General features: G+C 45.0%; 1 protein-coding gene across 3 annotated transcripts in view; it reads right to left on the bottom strand.

Annotated features, from left to right (window-relative positions):
• Positions 1-27,729, bottom strand: part of nyap2a (neuronal tyrosine-phosphorylated phosphoinositide-3-kinase adaptor 2a) — a 142,895-nt gene that overhangs the window by 29,333 nt on the left and 85,833 nt on the right. For all 3 annotated transcript variants that reach the window (XM_080186491.1, XM_080186492.1, XM_080186493.1), the window contains one exon: positions 17,567-18,655. In XM_080186491.1, coding sequence (XP_080042617.1) covers positions 17,567-18,655 — 1,089 coding nt within the window. The remainder of the gene's footprint in view (positions 1-17,566; positions 18,656-27,729) is intronic.

Below are 27,729 nucleotides of genomic sequence, written 5' to 3'. Positions count from 1 at the left end.
GATGCTGAGGATGATGGGGGTGAGGTGGGGTGGAGGGGGGGGGCGGGTGCAGGAATGTGCAGTGTTAGTGTTCCCCATTGCTGTATTCAGTGGCAAGCCTGGATGGCATGTAGTCTGCTACTGCATCCGGGTGCTATATTGAAAAGACGTCTAACATCACTGACCCACGACTGAAGGATGAAGGTGGACCTCCTAAAACTGAAGATAGATCTCTGAGAGCACTCTGAAACCAAGAGATGAACACCCTGAGAACAAAGGTTGGCTTCCATGAACATTCTGAGGCTGGAAGATGGACACACTCCAGAACACCGAATCTGGGAGATACCCCCCTCCCCGACCCTCTGCTGTACGGGTCCAGGGTCCAGGCTCCAGGGTTGCTCGTGGGCCTTCATCTGCAAACTATGAATGTCAGCCTCTGGTAGGTTTTCCTACCCACCACGGTGGGCACAAACAAAAGATCCCGCTGTAAATTCGCCAACATGAAATTGGTTTTTGGTCCTCCTGCCATCTTCTCCCACCATGCCCCCCATTCAATACACCAGCAGGAGTTTAGAAGAATTCCGCCCACTCTCTTGGGATAGGGAGATGCTGGCGTTGGACTGAGGTGGGCACAGTAAGATCCCAAGATCGCTCCCTGAATTAGTGGTTGATCATTTAGACTGAGATGAAGAGAAATCTCTTCACTCAGTGGGTTGTGAATCCTCAGAGTTCTCTACTCCAGAGGGCTGTGGATTCTCCATTTTTGAACACGGTCAAAGTTAAGATAGACAGATTTATGACCTCTCAAGGAATGATGGGATATAGAGAAAGTGGAATTGAGGCAGTAGATCAGCCATTAACGCATTGAATGGTGGGGCAGATTTAAGGGGCCATACAGTCTACTCCTGCTTCTATTTCTTATGTTCTTATGACTTACCAAATCTTAACTGGCTTGTGAGGGAATTGCTGTATTTCACCTCAAGTCTACTGTGTGGCTCAGAGGTGTCACTGTGCCAGTAACAGAGACTGAAATGTATTCTGTTACCAAGCTTATATTCCATATGTGTAAAGGTTGGCAGTAAGCCAGCTGTCAGCCATTTAACTGAAAGACAATGCATACATTTAAAAAACACTCATAGAATCCTACAGTGCAGAAGGAGACCATTTGGCCCATTGAGTCTGCACTGACCACAATCCCACCAGGCTCATTCCCTGTAACCCAATACATTTACCCTAGCTAGTCTCCCTGACAGTAAGGGGCAATTTAGCATGGCCAATCAACCTTTAGACTGGGAGGAAACTTGAGCATCTGGAGGAAACCCACGCAGACATGGGGAGAACGTACAAACTCCACACACACAGTCACCCAAGCCGGGAATCGAACCCGGTCCCTGGCGCCGTGAGGTAGCAGTGCTAACCACTGTGCCACCCATCATATTGGCAGGACGTACAAAGCATTTTAGATTCAATGGACTTAAATGCAATGTTTCCATCATTATTAATTTTGTATACAAATAGCAGCCAATTTACACACAGAAGTTTTATTGTGGGATGTGAGCATCACTGGCAGCATTTGCTGTCCATCCCAAATTGCCCTCAAAAAGGTGGTGATGAGACATCTTTTTGAACCATTGCAGTCCATTTGCTGTATGTATACCCACAGTTCTGTTAGGAATGGAGTTCTAGGTGTTTGACCCAGAGACAGTAAAGGAATGGCGATATATTTCCAAGTCAGAATGGTGTGTGGCTTGGAGGGGAACTTGCAGCCGTGGTGTTCCCATGTGTTAGCTGCTCCTGACATTTTAAGCGGAAGAGGTCAGAGGTTTGGAAGGTGCTGTCAAAGGAAGTTTCATGAGGTGCACCTTGTACATGTTGCACAGCACTGCCACTGTGTATTTGTGCAGGAGGGAGTACAAGTTCCAGCTGGTGGATGAGGTGCTGTACAAACAGGCTGCTTTGCCCTGAATTGTGTACAGCTTCTTGAGCGCTGTTGGAGCTGAACTCATCCAGGAAGGCTGAGAGTAATCCATCACACTTGTAACTTGTTCCTTACTGATGCTGGACAGGTTCTGAGGAGTCAGTGGAGAGTTATTCACTGCAGAATTCCCAGACTTTGACTTGCTGCATTTACAAGGCTAGTCTGGTTCAGTTTGTGGGAGCTGTTGTTCATTGGGGATTCAGTGATTGTAATGCTTAGAAGAGGTGGTTAGATCCTTTCTTGTTGGAGATGGTCATTGTCTGATATGAACATAACTGGCCACTCATCAGCCCAAGCCTGAATGTTCATAGATTCATAGAATCCCTACAATGCAGGAGAAGGCCATTTGGCCCATCGAGCTAGCACTGACAACAATCCCACCCAGGCCCTATCTCCGTAACCTCACATATTTACCCTGCTAATCCCTCCTGACACTAAGGGTCAATTTAGCATGGCCAATCAACCTAACCTGCACATCTTTGGACTGTGGGAGGAAGCCGGAGCACCCAGAGGAAACCCATGCAGACATGGAGAGAATGTGCAAACTCCACACACAATCAGTCACCTCAGGCCAGAATTGAACCCAGGTCCCTGGCGCTGTGAGACAGCAGTGCTAACAGTTGTGCCACCGTGCTGCCCCAAAGTCCATGTCTTGTTGCATATGGACATGGGCTGCTTTAGTTTCTGAGGAGTCATGACTTATCAGCTAACATCTCTGTTTCTGACTTAATGACGGAGGAAGGTCATTGATGAAGCAGCTTAAGATAATTGTGCCTAGGATACTATCCTGAGGAACCCTAGCAGTGATGTATTGGGACTGAGATAACTGGCCTCCAATAACTACAACCATCATCTTTGTGCCAGGTATAATCTACAAATATCAAAGGAGATGAAGGACCAGGTAATGGGATAAAAATTCACATAGATTCACTTTTGGGTTCAGACTTCACCCAAGAGTTTGCAGTGGACACCTTAAAGAGACACCCAAAGGCAGATGGAAATTAGTCCTCAGGCCTCATCTTAATCCTGCATGCTCCTTTACAGGCACTTCAGCTGAAGGGACGTGTCCATCTCAAGCCTGGCTGAAGCACATAAGTTCCCGTTCTTCCTCCAATGGAAACTCCAGATGGGCAGCCCCATGTGTCTTTCTGGTTTCCATCCTCGGAGTTAAAATTCCTGATTTGATGTAAGGTAATGGGGGCAGCAGCTAACACAGAGGCAAGTTGGGATTTTCCAGCATCCCCGCAGTGTGTTTTCCAGTGGTGGAGGCAGCCCACCATTGGGAGCTTCCAGTCCCGCCAAAGTCAATGGCCATTTGTATTGATCACCGGTCATGCTGCTAGGGAACCCGTCGCAGGAGGTTGCCTTTGGGAGGACTGGAAGGAGGAACCCTACAGATGGGAAGGGCTGGAAAACCCTGGTCAATATCATTACACAGTAATGATATTGTAAACAGATTACTGTACTTGGCGTGATCAATTGGTAGCTTTCTTGCTTCCAAGTCAGATAGTCATGGGTTCAAGCCCCAATCCAGAAATTTGATCATTTATAACTGTGCTGCATGTCTTTTGATTGGGACATTAAACTGAGCCCTTGTCTGGCTTTTCACGTAGTTGCCATTATTTGAAGAAGAGCCTTCCCCGTGACGGGACTTTCCAGCCACGCTCACCCCCAAAACCGGAAAACCCTGCCCGATGTCAATGGACCTTTTCATGGTCTGCCCCTTGCCCCCTTCGATTCCTGTGCGGGCAGAATGAAAAAATACGCTTCTTGATGTCCAAGCCAATATTTCCTCCTGAATCAATGCCTCAAGCAGTTTAGAAAATCTTGAGGGACATAGATAGGATGAATGCACAAATGCTGGATTCTACCGCTCTGCCTGCCATGGGAATTGGAGCGGGCGAAAGGCGGATAATGGGAAGGTCTGTTGACTTTGGGCAGGATTTTCTAGTCTTGGGTCAAGCGAGGCCATAAAATCCTGCAGATAGTCCTTTCCCCAGGGAAGGGGAATTGAAAACTAGAGGGCATAGTTTTAAGGTGAGATGGGAAAGATTTAGAAGGGGCTTGAGGGGCATTCTCTTGTTGCAGAGGGTGGTGCGTATAAGGAATGAGCCGCCAGAGAAAGTGGTTGAGACAGGTGACTCTATGGGCAGGACTTTACGGGCTCGCTCATTCCAAAACCATAAAATTCTGCCCGAATGGAGCTTTCCATGGTCCACCCCTTGCTTGCTCCAATGCCTATGGTGGGCGGGACAGTAAAATTCCGGCCTATGACTTTATTATCCGGATTATCTTTATTATCACATTGTTGTTTGTTGGAGCTATATGGCTCATTTATCACCAAAGGTTTATTTGAAGTCAACTCCTGTTGTGGCCAGAGGCTGAGTTGGAATAAGTTTTACAATAAATTCAAGTAAAATACAAAAAACAATTGAGTAATACAGAAGCAGAGGGAAAGGTGCAAACATATAGAGCAAGAAAATTTCAGGCAAAAATTCACTGATTTTTTTACATTAAAACAATGACTATACTTCATTATCCACAAAGCACTTTGGGACATTTTGACATTGTGAAAGCCGTTATATAAATGCAAGTTAGTTCTTTGCATGTGCAAAAGCTGGCACGCAGCTGCTCAAAACACTACAGTGAGGCAGAACGATACCACAGTGGTTGGCACTGCTGCCTCACAGCACCAGGGACCTGGGCTCGATCCCCAGCCTCGGGTCATTGTCTGAGCAGAGTTTGCAAGTTCCTCCCCCGTGTCTGCACGAGTTTCCTCCTTGTGCTCCAGTTTCCTCCCACAGTCCAAAAGATGCGCTGGTTAGGTGCTTTGGCCATGCTAAATTCTCCCTCAGTGTACCTGAACAAGCGCCGGAGTGTGGCAACTAAGAGATTTCCGCAGTAACTTCATTGCAGTGTTAATATAAGCCTACTTGTGACACGAATAAATAAGCTTTAGGTGGAAGCAATTGCTTTTTCAAACCAATTCCTGTTTTAGTATTGAGGAACTAATTCCTGCTTTGGTAATCAGTTGCCTTACAGTGCAGCAGTAAATCACCCACCCCATTTATACTGTACATTTTAACCTTGCTAACTGTCGCTGTTACTGAAACAATGGATAGTCCCTACATACAAAATGAAGCCACATTTCCAAATTGTCCCAATTACAGATCGTTCACAGTACTCTCTTTCGGAAATGCAATTACAAATTGTGATTTTTTTTGCATGCTTTTTGCTTTTGAAAAATTATTTTGATCAATATGTCTGATAAGGATTAGAGAGACCAGGGTATATTCTAAATCAAGGCGGGGGGGGGGGGGGAGGTGGTGCGGAAGGTTCAACAATCCGGTTTTGCCATAATACACAATCGAGACAAAGTGGAGTTAGTGTCAATAACAGACATCAATCAGACCGAACTTGCTAACTAAATCAATTTTAGTGGCTGTGGGCAGGCAACAGACACGAAGCATATTGTACTTAAACTAAAGCAATCATTTTAAGTAACAACTATGGCAGACTGACTGTCACAGTGAGCTCAGCCAGACATTCATTATCGGTAGGTTACGGGCTGTTCCTCACAGAGTTGTGTGTGACAACGGTGCATCGCAAATGAGAACCTGGATCGCTGGAAGGTTTATGCCAGATGCCAAACCTTGAGAAAACTTTAAATCAAAATCCAAGCTTATCTCAGCCTTCAGCTTCCAGTTAATGTTTGCTTCAAGGTGGAAGAACAGTATTAATAAAAAAGACTGCCTCGTAATTATTTGCTTCTGAGATACAATCACTATCAGAGAAAGATGAAACTGTTTAAAATGGATCTGATAACCGGCTGGTAGTGAATTGAATAATATTACAGTTGAAGCTGACACTTTTCTATTACTTCAATGCGCTAATGCATCGCTTCTGTGGCACTGAATTTTATGGCAACATTTTTGTCTTCACTATCTGAACCGTAAGATGGTTCATAGGGCGATACGGTGGCACAGCGATTAGCACTGATGCCTCACAGCACCAGGGACCCGGATTCAATTCCCAGCCTCGGATCACCGTCTGTTCAGTCTGCATGTTCTCCCCGTGTCTGTGTGGGTATCCTCTGGGTGCTCTGATTCCCTCCCACAGTCCAAACATGTGTGGATAAGGTTGATTGGCCATGCTGAATTCTCCCTTAGTGTCAGGGCGCTTAGCAGGGTAAATACATGGGGTTACGGGGATAGGGCTGGATGGGATTGCTGTCGGTGTGGGTTTGATAGCCAAATGACCTCCTCCTGCACTGTAGGGATTCTATGCTCTGAACCATAAGGTTTTCTGGAGTGCAGTGCATAGAGGAAATTCCGACTGTGTGATTCACACACCAGCCTGATTTTCAATCCACACAGCGGCAGTTTCCTTCCATTTCAATGAATACTGTCCCTTACTGTCTTGGAAAGCCACTGTGATTCTCGCCTACCAGACTTCTCTGTCTGCCCTCTACTAAGGTCATGCTTAACATTCAATTGATAATGATAAAAAAATCCATCCCATACAAAGTAGGAAACTCCCACGTACTAAGGTTAGATCTGAACACAGTTGGACAGGGGAATGAGTCAGGGCTCAGATTCCTGACAGCTATCTGGATGCAAAGTGTCAGTATGAGGATGACACAGACTCAGCTGTGGATACCTTCCACAGTCAAGCAGCTGATAGATTTTAACTCGCAGCTGCTGGGAAACTACCCCACGAGTCCCACCTGACACTGTGATTTTAGTTGCTGAGCCTCAGTTAAATCCCCCTGGTCTACGTCCTAACTAAAGGTGTACTGAGTGGCAGTCGGCTGATGAAAAGACAAGGGTGTCACACATACTTCCAGGCAGGTGACAGAGAAGGGGTTTCAGAAGGGCTCACTGTAGCTCATTTCCCATTGGTTAGATGCCTGTTTGCAGCTTGTGAAGAAAAATCTTTTGCAATAAAACATAGAATCCCTACAGTGCAGAAGGAGGCCATTCAGCTCACTGAGTCACACCAACAACAATCCCAGACAGGCCCTGTCCCCATAATCCCATGTATTTACCCTGCTAATGCCCCTGAAACTAGAGGGCAATTTAGCATGGCCAATCCACCTCCCTCACATGTGGGAGGAAAGCAGAGCACTTTGAGGAAACCCACGCAGACATGGGGAGAGTGTGCAAACTCCACACAATTTGACTTCATTCATAATAAAGGGATTGACCTGGGGTGCCGTACTGAGTGGAATCTCCACTGAAGATGACATCTGATGAAAAGTATCCAAGGGCTAGACTCATTATGGCCTTGGTCCAGACGTGGTCAAAAAAGCTAAACTCAAGAGTGACTGTCCATGATATCAAGGCAACATTTGACCCATGTGGCATCAAGAAGCCAGTCCCAATATATCACTGCAGGAGTTTCTCAGGATAGTGTCCTAGGCCCAACAATTTTCAGCTGCTTTATCAATGACATTCCCACTATTATGAGGATTGAAGCAGGGATGTTAGCTGATCAGTCACAACTCCTCAGATACAGAAGCAGTCTATGTTTATATACAGCAAGGCTTGGACATTAAGACTCTGGCTAAAAGTGGCACCTTACTTTCGCATCACACAGTGCCAGATAATGACCATCTCCAGCAAGAGAGAATCAAACTATCTCCCCTTAAGGTTCAATGGCATTACCATCGTTGAATCCCAAACTAACAACATCATGGGGGTCACCCTTGACAAGAAACTGGACTGGACTAGCCATATAAATACCATGGCTGTCAGAGCAGGTCAGAGTCTGGAAATTTTGTGGTGAGTAGCTCACCTCCTCACTCCCCAAATCTGTCCACACTCGAGCAAGGTTCAAGTCAGGAGTGTGTTAGAATAACCTCCTCGCGCCTTGGTGAGTGCAGCTTCATCAACACTCAGAAAGCTTGACAGAGTAGATGCAGCAAGGATGGTTCCCCTAGCTGGGGGGTGGGGTCTAGAACCAGAGGATACAGTTTCAGAATAAGGGGTAGGCCACTTAGCACTGAGATGAGAAGGAATTTCTTCACTCAGGTGGTGGTGAATCTTTCAAATACTCCACCCAGAGGGATGTAGAAGCTCAGTCATTGAATCAAAGCTGAGATTGATAAATTTATATTAAAAACATCACTGTATATTTTTAAAGTTTAAAGTTTTATAGTTTATTTATTAATGTCACAATTAGGCTTACATTAACACTGCAATGAAGTTACTATGAAAATCCTCTAGTTGCCATACTGTTCCGGTACAGTGAGGGAGGATTTAGCATGATCAACCAGCACGTCCTTCAGACTGTGGGAGGAAACCGAAGCATCCGGAGGAAATCCACGCAGACACGGGAAGAATGTGCAGGCTCCCCACAGTGACCCAAGCCGGGAATCAAACCCAGGTCCCTGGCACTGTGAGGCAGCAGTGCTAATCACTGTGCCACCGTGCTGCCCCCAATATGGCTTTATGATAAAAGATCAACCATGATCTCACTGAATGGTAGAATGGGCTCAAAGGGCCTACTCCTGCTCCTATTTTTTATGTCTTTATGTCAAAGGACTGATGTTTGGTTAAGAAAATTTAGAAACACTGATTCCACAAATCTTTCCAACAATATTTTATATTAAATTAAAACGGAAGGACAATGAGTAATGGGCGGCACGGTGGCACAGCAGTTAGCACTGCTGCCTCACAGCGTCATGGATCCGAGTTCAATTCTGGTCTCGGGTCAGCGTCTGTATGGATTTCGCACATTCTCCCCATTTCTGCATGGGTTACCTCTGGGTGCTCTGTTTTCCTCCCACAGTCCAAAGATGTGCAGGCTAGTTGGATTGGCCATGCTAACTTGCTCCTTGGTGTCCCAAGATGTGCAGGTTAGGGGGATTAGCGGGGTAAATACTTGGGTTGCAGGTCTGGGTGAGATTGCCCCTTAGTGTCAGGGGGATTATGTGAGGTTACAAGGATAGGGCCTGGGTGGGATTGTTGTTGGTACAGATCCAATGGGTTGAATAGCCTCCCTCTGCCCAGTTGAGATTTATATGGATTCTGTGAGTCATCATTACAAACTAGTAAAAGTGAAGTTCAGGACTGAAACTTCCAGATAGGGTTATTGAAGCATAAACTCTGGAATTATTGAAGTAATAGTTAGATGGTGTAATGGTGCGACCATAGGTATACTTGGAATGCTGACCTTCCTCAAAATGAATCGAATGACCAATTTGTATTTACTTTTGTGATGTATCAAAGCTGTTTGTTGCTGATGAAAATGTAATATAATTATGGATAAGAAACCAAAATGTTGGTTGCTCCTCTTCAAAGAAAGTTCTGATAAGATAGTGGAAGTGTCCACACTTTACAGATACCCAAAGGATGTTGCTTTATATCTGTAGCATGTGAGGTAACCAGTTCAGATGTTTCCACTTCCCATCCTCACTGATTCCACTTTGCAGCCCAATGTACAATATAGTCTCCTGCCTTTCGTAACTGCTTTAGTAGGAGAGAAATTCAAGTAAAGAAAATAAAGGAAAGACTTGTACTTATATTCAAAATCAGCAGATGTATCGAAGCTTTACAGACAATGATGTGCTTTTGGTGGTGTAGTCTCTGTTTTAACATAGGGCAATCAGTAGCCAATTGGCATGCAGCAAATTCCCACAGACAGTAATGTGATAGTGACAATATAATCTGTTTCTGTGATTTAGATTGAGGGATAAATATTGGCCAGGACGCCAACGATATCTTAAACAAAGGAGACTATAAAAGGATGAGGGAGGAGTTGGCTAAGGTAGACTGGGAGCAAAAACTTTATGGTGGGACAATTGAGGAACAGTGGAGGACCTTCAAAGCGATCTTTCACAGTGTTCAGCAATAGTGTATACCAGTGATAAGAAAAGACTATAGAGAGATAATCAGCAATGGATATCTAAGGAAATAAAGGAGGGTATCAAATTGAAAGAAATTGCATACAAAGTGGCAAAGATTAGTGGGAACCTAGAGGATTGGGAAATCTTTAAAGATCAGCAGAAAGTCATGAAAAAAGCTATAAAGAAAGATAAGATGGATTATGAGAGTAAACGAGCTCAGAATATAAAAACAGATAGCAAAAGTTTCTACAAATATATAAAATGAAAAAGAGTGGTGAAAGTAAGCATTGGTCCTTTAGAGAACGAGAAGGGGGATGTAATAACTGGAAATGAGAAAATGGCTGAGGCATTGACCAGGTATTTTGTGTCGATCTTCATAGTGGAAGACACAAATACCATGCCAAAAAATTGATGACAGGAAGGCTATGGCAGGTGAGAACCTAGAAACTATCACAAAAGAGGTAGTGTTGGGCAAGTTAATGCGGCTAAAGGTAGACAAGCCTCCTGGTCCTGATGGAATGCATCCCAGGGTACTAAAAGAGATGGCGGGAAAAATAGCAAACGCACTAGTGGTAATTTACCAAAATTTGCTGGACTCTGGGGTGGTTCCCACAGATTGGAAAACAGCAAATGTGAAGTGATGTTTAAAAAAGGAGGTAGACAAAAAGCTGGTTAGCTTAACTTCTATAATAGGGAAAATGCTTGAATCTATCACCAAGGAAGAAATAACAAGACATCTAGACATAAATTGTCCCATTGGTAAGATGCAGCAGAGTTTCATGAAGGGCGGGTCATGTTTGACTAAATTGGTGGAATTCTTTGCGAACATTCATGTGCAGTGGACAATGGGGAACCTGTGGATGTGCTGTACCTGGATTTCCAGAAGGTTATTGACAAGGTGCCACACCAAAGACTGATACATAAGCTAAAGGTGCACAGTGTTACGAATAATGTATTAGCATGGATAGAGGGTTGGTTAACTAACAGAAAGCAAAGAGTGGGGGTAAATGGATGTTTTTCTGGTTGGCGATCGGTGACTAGTGGTGTGCCTCAGGGATCAATGTTGGGACCACAATTGTTTACAACTTACATAGATGATTTAGAGTTGGGGACCAAGTGTAAAAGTCAAAATTCGCAGATGACATTAAGATGGGTGGAAGACCAAAATGTACAGAGGATGCTGAAATTCTGCAAAGGGATATAGATAATCTAAGTGAGCGGGTGAGGGTCTGGCAGATGGAGTACAAATATGAGGTAAATATGAGGTCATCCATTATGGTAGGAATAACAGCAAAATGGACTATTATTTAAACGGCAAAAAAAACCATGCTGTTGTGCAGAGGGAACTGGGTACCCTTGTGCAGGAATCTTAAGGAGTTGGTTTGCAGGCGCAGCAGGTAATTAAGAAGGCAAATGGAATTATGTCCTTCATTGCTAGAGGAATGGAGTTTAAAAACAGTGAGGTTATGTTGCAGCTATGTAAGGTGCTGGTGAGGCAACACCTGGAGTAATGTGTACAGTTTTGGTCTCCTTAGATGAGAAAGGATATACTGGCACTGGATGGAGTGCAGAGGAAATTCATTAGGTTGACTCCAGAGTTGAGAGGGTTTGCTAATAAGGAGAGACTGAGTAGGCTGGGGCTATACTCATTGGTATTTAGAAGAATGAGGGGAAATCTTATAGAAACATATAAGGTTATGAAGGGAATAGATAAGATAGAAACAGGGTAGTTGTTTCCATTAGTGGGTGAAAGTAGAACCAGGGGCATAGCCTCAAAATAAGTGGAAGCAGATTTTGGACTGGGTTGAGGTGGAACTTCTTCACATAAAAGGTTGTGAATCTGTGGAATTCCCTGCCCAGTGAAGCAGTTGAGGCTACCTCACTGAATGTTTTTAAAGCAAGGATTGATACATTTTTGAACAGTAAAGGAATTAAGGGTTATGGTGAGTGGGCGGGTAAGTACAGCTGAGTTCACAAAAAGATCGACCATGATCTTATTGAATGGTGGAGCAGGCTCGAGGAGTCAGATGGCCTACTCCTGCTCCTAGTTCTCATATCAACTCTCTTCTTCTTTGCAACATTACCATGGAGACATTTACATTGATCTGGGCAGGCAGATGAGTTTGGGTTTAAAATCTCGCCTGAAAGATAACACCTCTGACAGTGCAGTGCCACCTTAGCATTACACTGGAGTGTTCCCTCAATTGACAGTGGGCAGGAGGGCCATTCACCTTTCCATCCTGGACTTAATCGGGATGGAGGCGGGAAGGCTTTATCAGGCAGAGACATGTGGAACCTGAAGGTGTGACCATATAATGAAACATAGATTGGAAAGAGGAACATTAGAACTACAAGTCTATCAAGCGTGTTAGTGAGAGAAGTTGGAATGAGGAGATGGGAGAGACATAAAAAATCTCAGAAACATGAAACACTACTTGACAATTAATCACTTTCTGGAACATAAGTCAATGTACTATCATGTTTAGTTGGATGAAGAATAATGGATTCTTGTGAGACCTGATCTCCTCAGAAGTTATCTTTGACCACAAACAAGATTAATGGATACGGTGAACACTGATGGGTCTGCAGGGCTTGTTTCATTTCCTTTTTCACATGTTTTTAGCACATTACTGAATCAAAGGACATTGCCAAGAAAAAATGCAACAGTAGACATTGCAAATACTTTTTTTGTGGCTCACTACTGCTATTAATGCCGTTAAAAACTGAAGGCCTTCTAACTTGATTAGCAATGCTAAATACTAGTAATGCTAACTCCTGGGGAAAACGATGAAAGGGAAAAATAACTTGCCGATTTCAGGAAAAGTTTTAGGAAACTCCTTTGGCTCCCAAAGGCACGCAAACAAGTTCTCAGCACAATGGCTACCCATGATCCATCACTAAGCCCACTTAAGCAAATGCCCCCATCCCTGTAGCACTTTCCTTAGGATCATACATCAGAATATAAAGCTCCATTCTGGGCCAGTTCCAAACTTCTTTACCCATTTTACTTCTTTCAACAACCCTGTCTGCCAAAATAAATCCACCGCACTTGCTGTTTCCATAACTATCTTGACCAAACAATTCCACGTGGTAACAACTCTGTTTAAAAATATTCTACCTTAACTATCCGTTTACTTCTTCCAGTCTAAATTTAGATACATATTCCCTTGTCTAACGTGTTGTTTTAATAGTAAAATTGATGGCAGGAAAGGGGAAATCTACACCACAGAGGACTCGATCTTTGTGGACAGCTCCCTTTGAGGTCAACAGCAAGTGATTCACTGATGACTGCCAAATCCAGCAGTTAGGTTGGAAACCCAAAGGCCAATGTCACAGTTATTCAGCAAATTCATCAATGGGTAACAGCACTGACAAGGATGATGCTTAGTCAATTGGATAGATACTGTTGCTGGAATAACAGGCAGACTATCAGAACTCTTTCATTAAAGTGTAAATCAGACCTCCAGTGATTGCGTGTGCACAGCTTAACATGGAATTTGCAAAGTTGTTGACAGAGATGTGGGGTGGAATTCTCCAGTTGCGCTGGTCTAAAAGCCTGAAATTCTCTCCCGACCGTCAATGGCATTTCACATTCTCTGCAACCCACCTGCTAAAATTCCAGTGGCGGGTGGGATGGGAGATTTCTGGCTGTTTTGCTCATAGAATCCTACAGTGCAGAAAGAGGCCATTCAGCCCATCTAATCTGCACTAACCACAATCCCACCCAGGCTCTATCCCCATATCCCTACATATTTACCCACTAATCCCTCTGACTTATGCATCCCAGGACGCTAAGGGCAATTTTAGCACGGCCAATCAATCGAGGCCGCGCTTCTTTGGACTGTGGGAGGAAACCGGAGCACCTGGAGGAAACCCATGCAGCTACAAGGTGCAAACTCTACACAGAAAGTAAGCTGAGTGGGGATTTGAATTCAGATCCCTGGAGCTGTGAAGCAACAGTGCTAACCACTGTGCTACCGTGCTCGTCCAGAAAACTGTGCTGTATGTGTATCTCACTGAGAGACTTAGCATTCAAACCCAGCGAGCAGTGTGAAGTTGCTGAGCTTAACTGATATATACCCATTTAGAAACATGGAAACATAGAAAACAGGAGCAGGAGTAGATAATTGGCCCTTCGATCTGCTCCGCCATTCAATATGATCATTAGCTGATCCTCTAACTCGATGCACCCTCCCACATTCTTCCCATACCCTTTGACACTGTTACAATCTAGAAATATGTATGTTTCTTTCTTAAATATATTGTGATTTGGCTCCACAGTCTCATATGGTAGAGAATTCCATAGGCTGAATAAAGAAATTTCTCCTCATCTCAGTCCTAAATGGCCTGTCCCACATCCTGTTCTTGTTCTATACTCTCCGGCTAGAGGAAATAACATCCTTGTATCTGGTCAGTCCAGCCCTGTCAGAATTTTACATGCTTCAATTAGATCCCCTCTCATTCTTCTAAATTCCAATGAATAAAAGCACAGTCAACCCAATCTCTCTGCAAACAACAATCCTGCCATCCCAGGATTCAGTCTGGTCAACGTCCTCTGTACTCTCTCTATGGCAAGTATTCCTTTCGTAGGTAAGCAGACCAAAACTGCACACAATACACCAGGTGTGCTCTCATCAAGACCTTGTGCAGCTGCAGTAAGACATCCTTGTTCCTGCACTCAAATTCTCTGGCAGTGAAAGCCAACATACCATTTGCCTTCCTAGCTGCCTGCTGTGCCTGCATGCTTGCTTTCAGTGACTGGTGTACTGGGACACCCAGATCCCTCTGTGCATCAACATTTCCAAAATTTATAGCCATTAAAGTAATACTCTGCCATTCTGTACCTCTCTCTGAGCAAAATGGACAACTTCCCATTTATCCATGTTATGTTACATCTACCATGCATTTTCCTACTCACTCAACTTGTCCAAGTCGTCTTGGAGCCTTTTAACATTCTCCTCACCACTCACATTCCCACCAAGTTTCATGTCTTCAGCAAACTTGGAAATGTTATTTTTGTTTCCCGCCTCCATATCATTGAAATATATTGTGAATAGCTGAGGCCCAAGCACTGCTTCCTGTGGGACTGCACTAGTCACCACCTGCTACTATGAAAAAGACCCATTTATTCCTACTCTCTGTTTCCTGTCTGCTAACCAATTCTCAATCCATGCCAATAAATTATCCCCTGTCCAGTATGCTTAAATTTGCATATATGAAGCATTCTCTCCTTTTAAGGTCACTGTTCTCTAAAGGAGCCTACACAACAAGATTATCAATTAACCCTTCTTATTGCATAATACCAAATCAAACTATGTTCCTTAGGTGGTTCATCAATATACTGGCCTAAAAAACCATCTTGTACACACTCCAGGGATTTAGCTGCCACAATATTATTGCCAATTTAGCTTACCCAATCTATATGTAGATTAAAGTCACCTATGATTACTGTAGCACCCTTGTTACAAGTATCTCTAATTTCCTGTTTAAGGCCATCCCCTACCTTACCACTACTATTTGGAGACCCATAGACAACTTCCACTAATGTTTTCTGCCCTGGTTGCTTCTTAGCTCCACCCAGACTGATTATACATCGAGATTTTCTGAATCAATATCCTCTCTCACCATGGGACTGATTTCATCCCTCATTAACAATGCCACTCCACCTCCTTTTCCTTTTTGCCTGTCCTTCCTAATTAGTGAGTACCCAGGAGGAGAATGTCATCAGAAAAAGGAAGGGCTTATCCATTCCAGTGCAAGTACATTTTCATGGAGGATTACGTGGGTTAACTAGCACAGAAGCAGTCCATACAGTCCAACCAGTCCATGCTGGTGTTTACGCTTTACATGTGTCTCCTCGATCTTTCTCTCTCCATTCTCTCTTTCACATGGCTTGTCTAGCTTCTCCTTAAATGCATCTAAAATATTCCTCAGTCACTTCCCCTGGTAGTGAGTTCCACATTCTCACCACCATTTATAAAGAGGATTCTTCGGAATTTCCTGTTGAATTTCTTCATGCCTATTTTTTATTGATGGCTTCTATGCTATTCCTCACAATTAGAAACAATCTTTCTGTACCCAATCTATCGATAGCTCTCATAATTTGAAAGACCTTCTTTGGTTCATCCCTGTCTTTTTTCAAGAGGAAAAATACACTTTTATCTGTACAGCCACGAACTTCTGGTATCACCTTTGTAAATTTAATCTGCACCCTCTGCAGTGCCTCTTTATCCTTTTCGTAATATGGCGACCACGCAGTTTTCTAAATGTGATCTAACCAATGGTCCATAAATGTTAAGAATAATTTGTCTAATTCTATCCCTCTAAAATTAAAGCCAAATGCTTGTTTTTTTCTCATGGCTCTGCTAACCTACAGTGCCACTGATTGTATTTTAAATGTATTCTTATTTTAACAGAATATTCAATCTTATTTTCTGTTCCAAAAATTCACTTTTTACAAATGTGGAGCGGCATTTCCTCAGGTTTTAATTATCATTGAATACTTAAAAGTGGAGTTACTTATAAAAACCTCTTTGTCTCTTTTATTTGTCCCTCTTAATCTATCTTTCACTTTCTGCAACTGATTTAAACATTGAGTCACATAGTTTAAATGACTACTTTTTGGCTGCACTTTAATGCATCTTCAAGCTGATCATTCAAGGAGAAATTCAAATACTTGCCCTTTCACGTAGAGTCTAGAGCCTCTGGATGCCATGCTCAAAACTCCTGTGCAAAAATCTCATGTAAAGTCTATGAGCCGGTGAAAGTGTAATGAATGTCTGGTACACTGAGAGCAAAATCTGACCCATTATTTTTGTGAATTTTGTCCTTTAGAAGTTGAAAAGTGCTCATGCTGGGGAAAGCAACATTATCCCACCTCTTGTATCCAATACCAGCACAGAACAATCTCAAATGAAACAGAAAATGCTGGAAAATCGCAGCAGGTTTGGCAGCATCTGTGGAGCGAAAACAAAGCCAACGTTTCGAGTCTGGATAACTCTTCGGCAGAGCGATCTTCGACTGGGTACAGCCCAAGTATTTGTTCTTGGGATGAAGGCTATACTGGCAAGCTCATGTTGATTGCAACATTTGTGGATAATTTTCTGCCATGGATTCATGCCCATGGGAAACTGTGCTGAGAATAACCAGACCTATTCAATTTTACATTACATAAAAGCAAAATACTGCGGATGCTGGAATCTGAAACAAAAACAGAAAATGCTGGAAAACCTCAGCAGGTCTGGCAGCATCTATGGGGAGACAATAAAACTAACATTTCCAGTCTAGATGATCCTTTGTCAGCTCTGAGATTTTGCTGAGGTTTTCCAGCATTTTCTGTTTTTGTTTCAGATTCCAGCATCCGCAGTATTTTGCTTTTATATTATGTAAATGGAATAGGGTTCGTTGCTCTCAGCACAGTTTATTCTCTCCCCACAGACGCTGTCAGCCCTGCTGAGATATAACATGTTTCTATTCCATTTAAGGGCTGAGCGGAGAAGAAACTTGTGTCCCATTATCCATGCTGGATGGCAACGCAGGTGAAAAGAGTGAAAAGGGTATGTCTGATTACAGCATCAATTGGACCTCTTTGAACCCTCCATCAATGATGAAAGAAGATGAACCAGGTTTCATACCAACTACTTGTTTCAAGGTTTTAGGTAGGAGTTGGAAGAGAACTCCTCCACCCTTCAAATGCTTACACTTTTGGAGCTGAAGACTATTAAGCAAGCTATGAGTTAGGAGATTGAATGACCACTTACTTTCCATGGGTTCCTTGGATTTCCTTCCACTGGCTGATTTCCTCAATAGACTCCTTCCTGAGGTAAAGAGGCAACTGAGCTCTTCCAAGGGACTGGTTGGTGTTCTGGACCTTGACCCAGTATGTGTAGCCCCGTGAGAAGAAGAAGCATTTCCTGTCTTTCCTCCTTCTTGTACTGGGGTTTTCACTGTCGACTGAGGCACTGCGGAAGAACATCTTGGGGTTGGATGTATGGACTCATAGGGCGGGGGTCTTTTTAGACCTAAAGGAGTCATGGAGCGCCCCATAGTGACAGGAGACGGGGATATTGAATGACTAAAGTGACTTTGAAGACTATGAGGTGATGGTGTCCTATAAAGAGTTGAAGGGAGTGGTGGAGAGGAGGACCTTCCGGTTGCACCTATTCCATGGGAAGGTGGCAAGTCTTTTTCTATTTTCTGGTATCCAGAAGCCTGAGCTGGGAGTGATGATGGAGAAGCACCAGCTTGCTTGATAAAAGATATGCTTGTTTCCAGTACTGGCAGTTTTGTGACTTCAAGAGGAGTTAAAGGGGATTCATCCGATGCAGGGGAGCACTGTGTTGGAGCAGGGGGAAACACTAGTAGCGGGGGGCGATGAGGGAGCAGATTTGGAAACGGAGGTGGAATCTCACAAAATAAGCCCTTTGGAGTTGATGGCACTGAAGACTTTGTAATTTCCAGGTCAGGCACGGTAGGAGTAGCACACTGAGAATGAGGGTCTGAGCTGGCCGCACTGATCCACTTGACGTCTTGGATCACCTCATCGAACATCGGATACTTCATTTCCTCGTAAACCGCCTCACTCTGATCGTCGTCGTCCCTCTTGACGTCACGTAATATATTCCCAACCATTTCGATGTACACAGGCTCGTCTTCCTCAGCGCCCTGGGTTGGACTGAACGCTGAAGCGTTCTCCTTGCTCGCCACGGCCGACGCCTTTTTGCCGCCCTGCTTGGCGCCGTACGTTTCATCAAACGACGTGCTGAGCTGCGTGTTGGGGTCGCGCCGGGGTTTCGGAGGTGGGATCTTCTTGCCGTACTCGTCACTGTGTGGCCTGGGTTTTGTTGTTGCTAGACAAAGTGAAGCAGGTGCGTTATTATGTGAGTCATTCCTCCAAGACCTTCTAGTCATAAATTACTCTTTCAACTCAGAAATGTATTCTTAGCATTACAACGGAAAGATTCTTGTGAGTCATGCATCAGCCTTCCACACAAAGGGAGTAGAATAGTAACACATTTTATAATATTTGTTTGGGGGGCATACCAGTGGAAATTAAATTATGTTTTGACACACAACATAGCAAACACAAAAGCACATCATTGAAGAACCCCAATTAATGTTCTTATGCTTCAAAAGAGCCAAGAAGATGCTTATTAAAGTTCATTCAGTTCTCAGTTGAAATACCTGGAATAAATAGAATGATTGTTACACCATGGTGTACAGTGCTAACAAGCAACTTTCTTTAATGGGTTTACGACCTTGCTGGAATTTTACTGGCACGCCCGCCCCAGGCTCGCAGGATGGAATTCTCTGCTGGCCTCGGGTGGGATTTTACGAATCTCGGCTGAGAGAGGTCATAAAATCCCAGCCAGGATCTCTCACACCACCATGTATATATTCTTGAAATGTGTTGTCGTGGAGAGATACCATATAAAGGTTCGGTATTTCATTATTAGAAGGAAACTCGGAGGCTACTGATGTGAAACCCTTTCTGGAAGAAGTTAGAAAGTGGTTTGCCGGGGGTTTAGCACCCATCCCCATTCACACCATCAAGGTAGTATCATGGGTTCTCTCTCCTTCCAGCCCTCCACTAACTCACTTCAGGCAGAAAGTTTTCTGCGCTTGTTCTTTCACTCTTTGCCACCAAGTAATATTTTTGCTCTTGTGCCAACACAGAATGTTTATAGCATTCGCTGAGATGAGCAAACCATTGTATCGAGAAACAACTTAGACTTCATCTTGCAATGGTGGCTACAAGTGAGAGTCATTGCATCACTTCCTGTGATGATGTATGCTGTGTCTCATTAGCTTATCACACTGTTATAATCAACCCTCTATACTATTTTTTTCACCCTATTACAGATCTTTCTTTTAGGAACATGTGAACATAAGACATAGGAGCAGGAATAGGCTACTCGGCTCTTCGAGTCTGTTCTGACATTCATGGCTGATCTTCATCTTGTCTCAACTCTCTTTTTGTACCTGCCCACCATAACCCTTGACTCCTTTGTCTATCACAAATCTGTCTAACTGTGCCTTGAAGCTTTCTAAGGAAGCGAATTCCACATAATAACGACAATCCTGAGAGAAAATCTAATCTCTCCTTGCAGTCCATGTTGGGTCCAGGCTCACCTGTTCCCTACAGCTCCATTGTTAATCCATGGTGTAGGCCAAGCTGTAGTAATGGCCATCCTTCCTGGTGGCACTGCCAGGACTGGGAAGCTTCCAGCCTGATTGGCTGGCAGCTCTTGAGATGGGTTGATGCATCTGCTCTGCACTTGGAATTCTGGAGGGGAGTTCCTCTCACTGGAGCCAGGAAGCCTTTTATCGGCAGGGAAGTGTCTGATTGGGAAATACAGGTTCCTATTGGGGCCTCCAGAAAATGGCTGTGGAATGAGGTGGCCATCTGTTTTTCAGCAGGTGGATGGGCCTCTTGCTGTGGCCAGTAAATTCCACCCATTAACTCTGATTCTCTCTGCACCAATGCACCAAAGGGCATTTCCAGCAACGTTTGTTTTTCTTTCAGACTTCTGTTATCTGCAGTGTTGTCCTCTTGTCATAAAACTGTCTCACAGAAAACACATGCACGTTCTGTTCTCAATCAAATGTGATTGTGGTATTTGCAGCACAGAGCATAGAATCCCTATAGTGCAGAAGATGGCCATTTGGCCCATCGAGCTTACACCAACAACAATCCAAGCCTGGCCCTTTCCCCGTAACCCTACGTATTTACCCTGCTAATCCCCCCCCAACACTTGGGTCAATTTAGCATGGCCAATCCACCGAACCCACACATCTTTGGAGTGTGAGAGGAAACTAGAGCACCTGGAGGAAACCCACGCAGACACGGGGAGAATGTGCAAACTCCACACAGACAGTTACCCAAGGTTGGAATTGAACCCGGGTCCCTGGCGCTGTGAGGCACCAGTGCTAACCACTGTGCCATAGAGCCGCCCATGAATCCGCAGGCTGCGGATTCTCTGCGTGATCAGCTTTTCACAGAACATTGGAAAAGTGGCTGGGAATCTGGCTTGAGAGACTGCCTATTATCACTATGACAAGAGGGAAAAAGAATATGTAGCTGGCATTAGCAACAGATAAGGCCTGTTGGTGCCTTTTACCCTGCTGTGCAATGTAATGATGATGAAAGTAGTTCACTCAGCTGGTTTCCAACGTGTAGTAAATAGATAACAGGGGCGATTCTCCCGTCTCACTGTGCTGGTTTTTTAGCACAGCGGGCTGGGAGAATCGCACATTGGGGCGATGCGCAGGGTCCCTGCAAGTGTTCGCGCCCCATTAACATCTCCCAGCACTGGATTTCCAATGTGGTCAGCTCCGTGCCAGAAATCGGCAGGGAGGTGGGGCTAGCGTTTAAATGATACCTTAAATATCATTTAAATGCTATTAGCGGGCCCAGGACTGAATTCTCCCAGCCCACTAACCTCTCCTACCCCACCAGCAGGTTTTAAAGTAGCAAAGATTTTTGGGGAGCTGGTGGCCTGATCCTGCTGGAGAGGAGGGGGAGCAATCAGGCCCCACAGGGGTCAGGTGGAGGTGGGTGGTGCCCCTAGGGCATGGGCACCTTGGCAGTGCCAGCCTGTGCCCCTGGCACTGCCAGAGGTGCAAGGTGCCATGCCCATGGGACCCTTTGACACTGCCCAACAGGCATGGGGCAATGTAATCAAGGGGGGACATATGGGGAGGTCAGGGCCTAGGGTGGGGGTGGGGGGGTGGTCCTGCTGCCACTCTACATTGGGACCAATGGGAGCTGGAGGGAGGCCAGCGATCGGGATGGGCGGAGGTGGTGGGGAGGTCAGCCGGGGAGGGAGTCTGCTGGGGGGATGGGATCTGCTGGGTGGTGTTCTGCCTACTGGGGGGGTAACTGTTTTGCGGGGGTGGGGGGGGCTGGAGATTGGTGTGGTCCGGGAGGGACGGGTTGGTTGAGGGCTGGTCCGCGACCAGGCCATGAGGAGGAGGGTTAGGGGTGCAGTACTGCGGGGGTCCCAGGCTGGCCAGCAATTGAGCTGGCCACAAACGGGAGGCTGACAGCGCGGTGCCACTGCGCAGGGGCCTGCTGGTTTCAGCCTCTCCAGTGTGAATTGGCACTGCCCCCTGAAATTTAATGATATTCACACTGGTGACTTCTGCAGTGCACAGAGTGTGGGAGATTCTAGTCTGAACTCCCACCGAAAAGAAAACAGTGTGAATTACTCCAGTTTTCCTGCAAATGTAAAACTTATAATTTTTTTGGGAGAAGTGTGGCCACAAAGTTTCATAAACAGATAATTTGTATGGGCTTCACTGATTTTGCACAGTGCCTGTATCAGCTGCCCCTGTGTCTGTAAGTAACTCCCATAGGTAAGCATGGGGCATGAAATAAAGGCTTGTATTTTCACAGCCACGTGACATAAAACCATGAAGGAGTTCCTCATACAGTGAAACCCCAATCTTACGCACCTGGATTTAGCGTGAATTCAGATATAACGCGATGAATCATTGGACCCTCTTTTTTGCTCTTTCTGGGGAACTGAAATGTTTTTGGTGAGTTAATTTCGTGTTTTCTTAGATCAAAATGGAACATTTTTTAAAAAGTTTTACTAATAATTAATTTGTGTTTTAATTTCTACTGTAACAATAACGATTTATTTGCGGAATTCTTTAATGAAAAGGTACTTTCACTTGCCAGATGGTAAACGTGCAAAAAACTGGTCAAATAGGGCGATAATAGGGGTGTTTTAGGACGCTAGGTCAACATTGGGTCCGTTTGAACGCTGATTTTCTTGAACCTCGATTTAGCGCGACCTCGCTTTTCTCGCGATAACATTTTACGGACCCCAACCATTGCATTATAATGGAACCGCTCTGTACTTGCTGCCGAAACATAACCTTGCTATTTGTTTGTCGACATATATTTAAAATTAATTGACGGACTTGTTTTCAGAATCTTATTGGAAATATCGGGGGGATTTAGTAGCGGGTAGAAAGGAGGTGCGGATCATGGAAAGGCCCGTTGTCTTTGGCGGGATTTTCCGGGCGAGTGGCCGGAAAATCCCGCCCATCGTCATTGAACAGAAAGAGAGAGTTCAGGACGTCATATGATCCTCACAAACAGTTGCTGCGTCAGCGCTTTCAAAAAGGATTTCACTTATTATAAATAGATGAAATAATAGCTGTGGCAAAAACGGCACAGCAAAAGTCACATAAATGGATGAGACAATGATCTGCTCTAATGCCTAAGCTGCTGTTTTGATGCACACTTGAATCTAAGCGTAGATCTTTGCTGACTGACATCTCTCACTGTGTGTTGCCTTTGTGGAACACCCAAGCATATTAAATGCACAATATGAACAATCATGGGGAGGCTTTCCCAGCATTGTTGGGATGCACGTATGACAGATTAGAACTGACATTTTTAAACAGCAATTTCAATAAAACCAAGAGCGGGGAATCATTCCTCCTGGAGCTGAATGTGTCTCGTAGATTATGTCAAAGCATTTAACAATTTTCCCATTTCCAACACAGGGCGAAATTTTAGCAAAAAATGGCAGAGGGCTGCTTCTGGCGGGAAAGCCGGTGTTTTCCTCTCCAGGGAAACACGCCAGTTTTCTCTTCAGATCTTACGGCAGTCTGTGTAAAACAAAAATCAAGGGGGTGTTTCATGGAGGAGGGCACGGCTTAAACACACTGGCAAAACGAGGGTGCCGTGGGCATTCAGGCACCAAGGTTAAAGGATACCCTGATTATAACAGAAATAAATTCCTCCCCCCGTCCCCCGTCCCCCAGTCCCCCATGGAGATCTCAAGGGCTCCCCTCCCCACTGCTGACTGGTATTGCCACTTCTTTTGCCCCTCCTCCACCCCAATCAGCAGCATCTTCCCTCAATTATAGGCTTCTTCCTGCCAACCACCAGCCCATTCACCCCTGCCCCCCCACAGTTGGAGCCAGCACTCACCCACCCCCACAATGGCCATCACCGGCAGCCTCTGCTCTTCCATCTGCTCCTGGCCCACAACCAAATCTGAATGAATCTATCGCCCCTGTTCCCCCATGAAGCTCCCCAAAGGGGCTATCCCCCTGACACTGGTTGACACCATCAGGTTGGCACTGCCGACACTGGTACTGCCAAGTTGGCATGGGCATGGTGATAACCTGGCAGAGCAAACCTGTGCCAAGGCACAGTGCCAGGACGCTGCTTGGCCATGCCCCTCTACCCCAGGGAGACCCCCAGGCCAGGTTCATATCCGGGTGAACCTAGTGTAAATGGCCCCGGCATTCTGGCACCTGCCGAATACCCGGTGAGGGGGGCGGGGGAATATCCTGGAGAGAGTGCTTGCTAATGACATGCTAAAATGAGCTTCCTGGGGCCCCGTGGCATGTATCAGTCCACTCCGCCGGTGAGGGGCCTGGTAAGATCGGAACTCTGAAACTCGCTGGTGTGAATGGGGCTCTCTGGATTTGGAGTGCGTGCCGCCGTTCCTGCAGACGGGGTGTGTGGGTTCAAAATCACCTCCAGCGTAGTGAAATTGAGTGATGCAGCAACTGGAAAGCATGCCCTTGTCCTATTGCGTCATTATTGGCTGTCTCCATTACTTTTGTGCAGATGCTATTACTGAGATTGTTTCCACTTTTAGAAGCTCTCTCTGTGAATCAGTCATTGATTTTCTCCAGATCAATTGCACTTGGTGCTGTTGTATAGCTTTCAAAGTCAGAATGTCTTGAGAAGAATCAGACGCCCTCCCAGGATAAGGCAAAGGCTGATTTAAAAATATGTCTGTTATAATTTAAGCAATGAAGGCTGACAATGCTTATTGTAAAGCCACAGTATCTAAATCATCCCCTTTGATCACCATGAGGGTGACACCAACCTGATCACACCCCGTACATCCCTTACAATAAGCAGATTGAAGGCATTCATTAGTATTACCATATCACTGGTGGCACAGTGGTTAGCACTGCTGCCTCACAGCGTCAGGGACCCATGTTCAATTCCAGTCTCAGGTCACTGTCCGTGTAGGGTTTGCACATCCTCCTTGTATCTCTGTGGGTTTCCTCCGGGTGCTCTGGTTCCCTCTCACAGTCCAAAGATGTGTGGGTTATGTTGATTGGCCATGCTAAATTGACCCTAGTGTCAGGGGATTAGCGGGGTAAAATGGGGGGATTAGGAAATAGAGCCTGGGTGGGATTATGGTCAATGCAGACTCAATGGCCCAAATGGCCTCCTTCTGCACTGTAAGGATTCTATGATCCTATGAGCCAGCATGAGGTTGCAGTGGATTGTCTCAATCCTATTACACATGCTAACCACAGAATTTGGTGTTGTTTGAATGGATAGTTGTGCAGAATTTATGTTTATTAGTGTCAGGAGTAGGCTGACATTAACACTTCAATGAAGTTACTGTGAAAATCCCCTAGACACCATACTCCTGTTTGGGTACACCAAAGGAGAATTTTAGCATAGCCAACACACGTAACCAGCACTCTGTTTTGGACTATGGGAGGAAACCGGAGCATCTGGAGGAAACCCATGTGGACACAGAGAGAATGTGCAGACTCCTCACAGACAATGACCGAAGCCGGGAGTCGAACGCGGATCCCTGACATTGTGAGTCAGCAGTGCTAACCATTGTGCCACCGTGCCGCCCACACCAGCTCAAAATATTTCTGATTGGGGTTAATAGAAAAACTGCTGGGAGATATTTTTAAATGCCGTGTTTAGACAGGGAAGATGTCATGGTGTATGTATACCTGCAGAGTAAGAATGTTACCTGATGCATAGTGAAGGCACTTGTGAGTTGTCCTTAGCCTGATGAATGAGGATGTGACAAGGCCTGATGATTCTGCAACTGGCTTGGAAAATTTTAACGTATCCACCCCAAGTTACTTCCTTTTATCAGTTTGGAATTGGGGTCATTTTAATTCCCCTATGATGGTCGGCACGGTGGTTAGCACTGCTGCCTCACAGCACCAGGAACTCGGGTTCAATTCCGGCCTTGTGTCTCCTGTCTGTGTGGAGTTTGCACATTTTCCTGCGTGGGTTTCCTCCGCGTGCTCCGGTTTTGTCCCACAGTCCAAAGATGTGCAGGTTAGGTAGATTGGCCATGCTAAATTGTCCCATAGTGTCCCAAGATATGTAGGTTAAGGGGATTAATGTGATAATTACATGGGGTTACAGGGCTCGGGGTGGGCCTGGGTGAGATGCTGTATTGGAGGATTGGTGCAGATGGGCTGAATGGCCTCCTTCTGTGCTGTAGGTCTTCTATGTCAGGCAGAAGAGCATCTGGGGAGTTAAGCTGGCAAATATTTAACCATGAATCTAACCCACCATGCATCTACTTCAGTTTTAAACACTTCACTGGGATGTCAGAGTAATGTGTTATGAAGAAATGGGTCTGTCATGATATCTTGGCAGCAATTTAAACTTATTGCCTGTTTTCCCAGGGCTCAGCTTGAAGAGTGCAGGAACTGCTAGATCCAGCAGGTGGTACTTGTTGGAGCATGGCTCGAGGGCCAGGAGGAGAAGGAACTACTTCTCTCTGGTTTTCCCAAGCGACTGTCCTGCCACGATTGACTGGATCTCTTCACCCCCAAGTTGCAATCTCCGTTCTAATAGTCAGTCTGATTCTGCCCCCTCCAATCAACACCCAATCTTTCCGGGTTGCTGGGGCCCATTCTAAATGTTCCCCAACTACGACATTCTACCACTGGTTTACTCACGTAGCAGGCACCCTGACAATCTGGCTGCTTACTGGCTGGGAATCAGAAGGAAAACGCTGGAATAAGGTCCTGTAATTATGTTTGGTTAAATTTCTCCTTTAATTTGGCCAGGATTTTATGCTCCCTCCCACCCAGCAGGATAATACAGTCCCGCTGAAGTGATCAGAAATTGAAATGGCTCGCCACATCTGCCTGGGGCTGATACACCATGGCGGGGCTGAAAAACCCTATTTCCTACACTGCGGTGCTGATTAGATTACAACAGATTGTAACAACACTTTAATGTTAATTTCCATCTGTCCATGTTTGATAAAACTATATATCAGCGTGATGCAACATGACAAAATCATCTTCTTAATCAGTCTTTTCATCCTTCCCTGATGGAGACAGTTCTGTCGTTCACCAAATGTCGATTTTGTAATAGACACCATACACGTGGGGGGTTAGTTCTTCAGGCTTTTCCTGCCATTGGGATCTTCCAGTCCCACTGAAGGCGACCCCCGCAGCAGGGTCCCTGGCAGCGGGATGTGAGCTACACAAAACACTGCAGGCATCAGTGGGACTGGAAGATTCTATTGTCGGCCAATGGTGAACTATATCCACTGCTAGAAAATATGCCATGGCGGAGGGCCTGGAAAATTATGCCCATAGTTTTGAGGGTAAGACCTGATTACTTTGCTAAACAAATTGAGATTGTGGACTTGCTCTTCATCCATCGGGATAAAGATACAAAAGTCACCTGAGATGACGAGGAATTTCTTCAGCCAGAGGGTGGTGAATCTGTGGAACTCTTTGCCACACAAGGCTGTGGAGGTCAGGTCTTTGAGTCTTTAAGACAGAGATAGATAGATTCTTGATTAATAAGGGGATCAAGAGTTATGGGGAGAAGGCAGGAGAATGGGGATGAGAATCGTAAGAGCCATGATTGAATGGCAGAGCAGACCTGAAGGGCCGAATGGCCTAAGTCTTCTCCTACATCTTATGATCTTATGGTCTGAGATCATGTACCAACCAACTCAACAGTTTCTTCTCTGCTGCCATCAGACTTTTGAATACTTATATTAAGTGGATCTTTCTCTATACCCTAGCTATGACTGTAACAATATATTCGTACCCTCTCCTTTCCTTCTCTATGAATGGTATGCTTCGTCTGTATAGCATGCAAGAAACAATAGTTTTCACTCTATCCCAAAACATGTGACAATAATAA

This window comes from Carcharhinus amblyrhynchos, chromosome 3, assembly GCF_965287045.1.
Source record: "Carcharhinus amblyrhynchos chromosome 3, sCarAmb.v2.hapA, whole genome shotgun sequence".
NCBI classification, from domain to species: Eukaryota; Metazoa; Chordata; class Chondrichthyes; order Carcharhiniformes; family Carcharhinidae; genus Carcharhinus; species Carcharhinus amblyrhynchos.
Note: the sequence above shows the minus strand (reverse complement) of the source record. Positions and strands in the feature narration are given on the sequence as shown.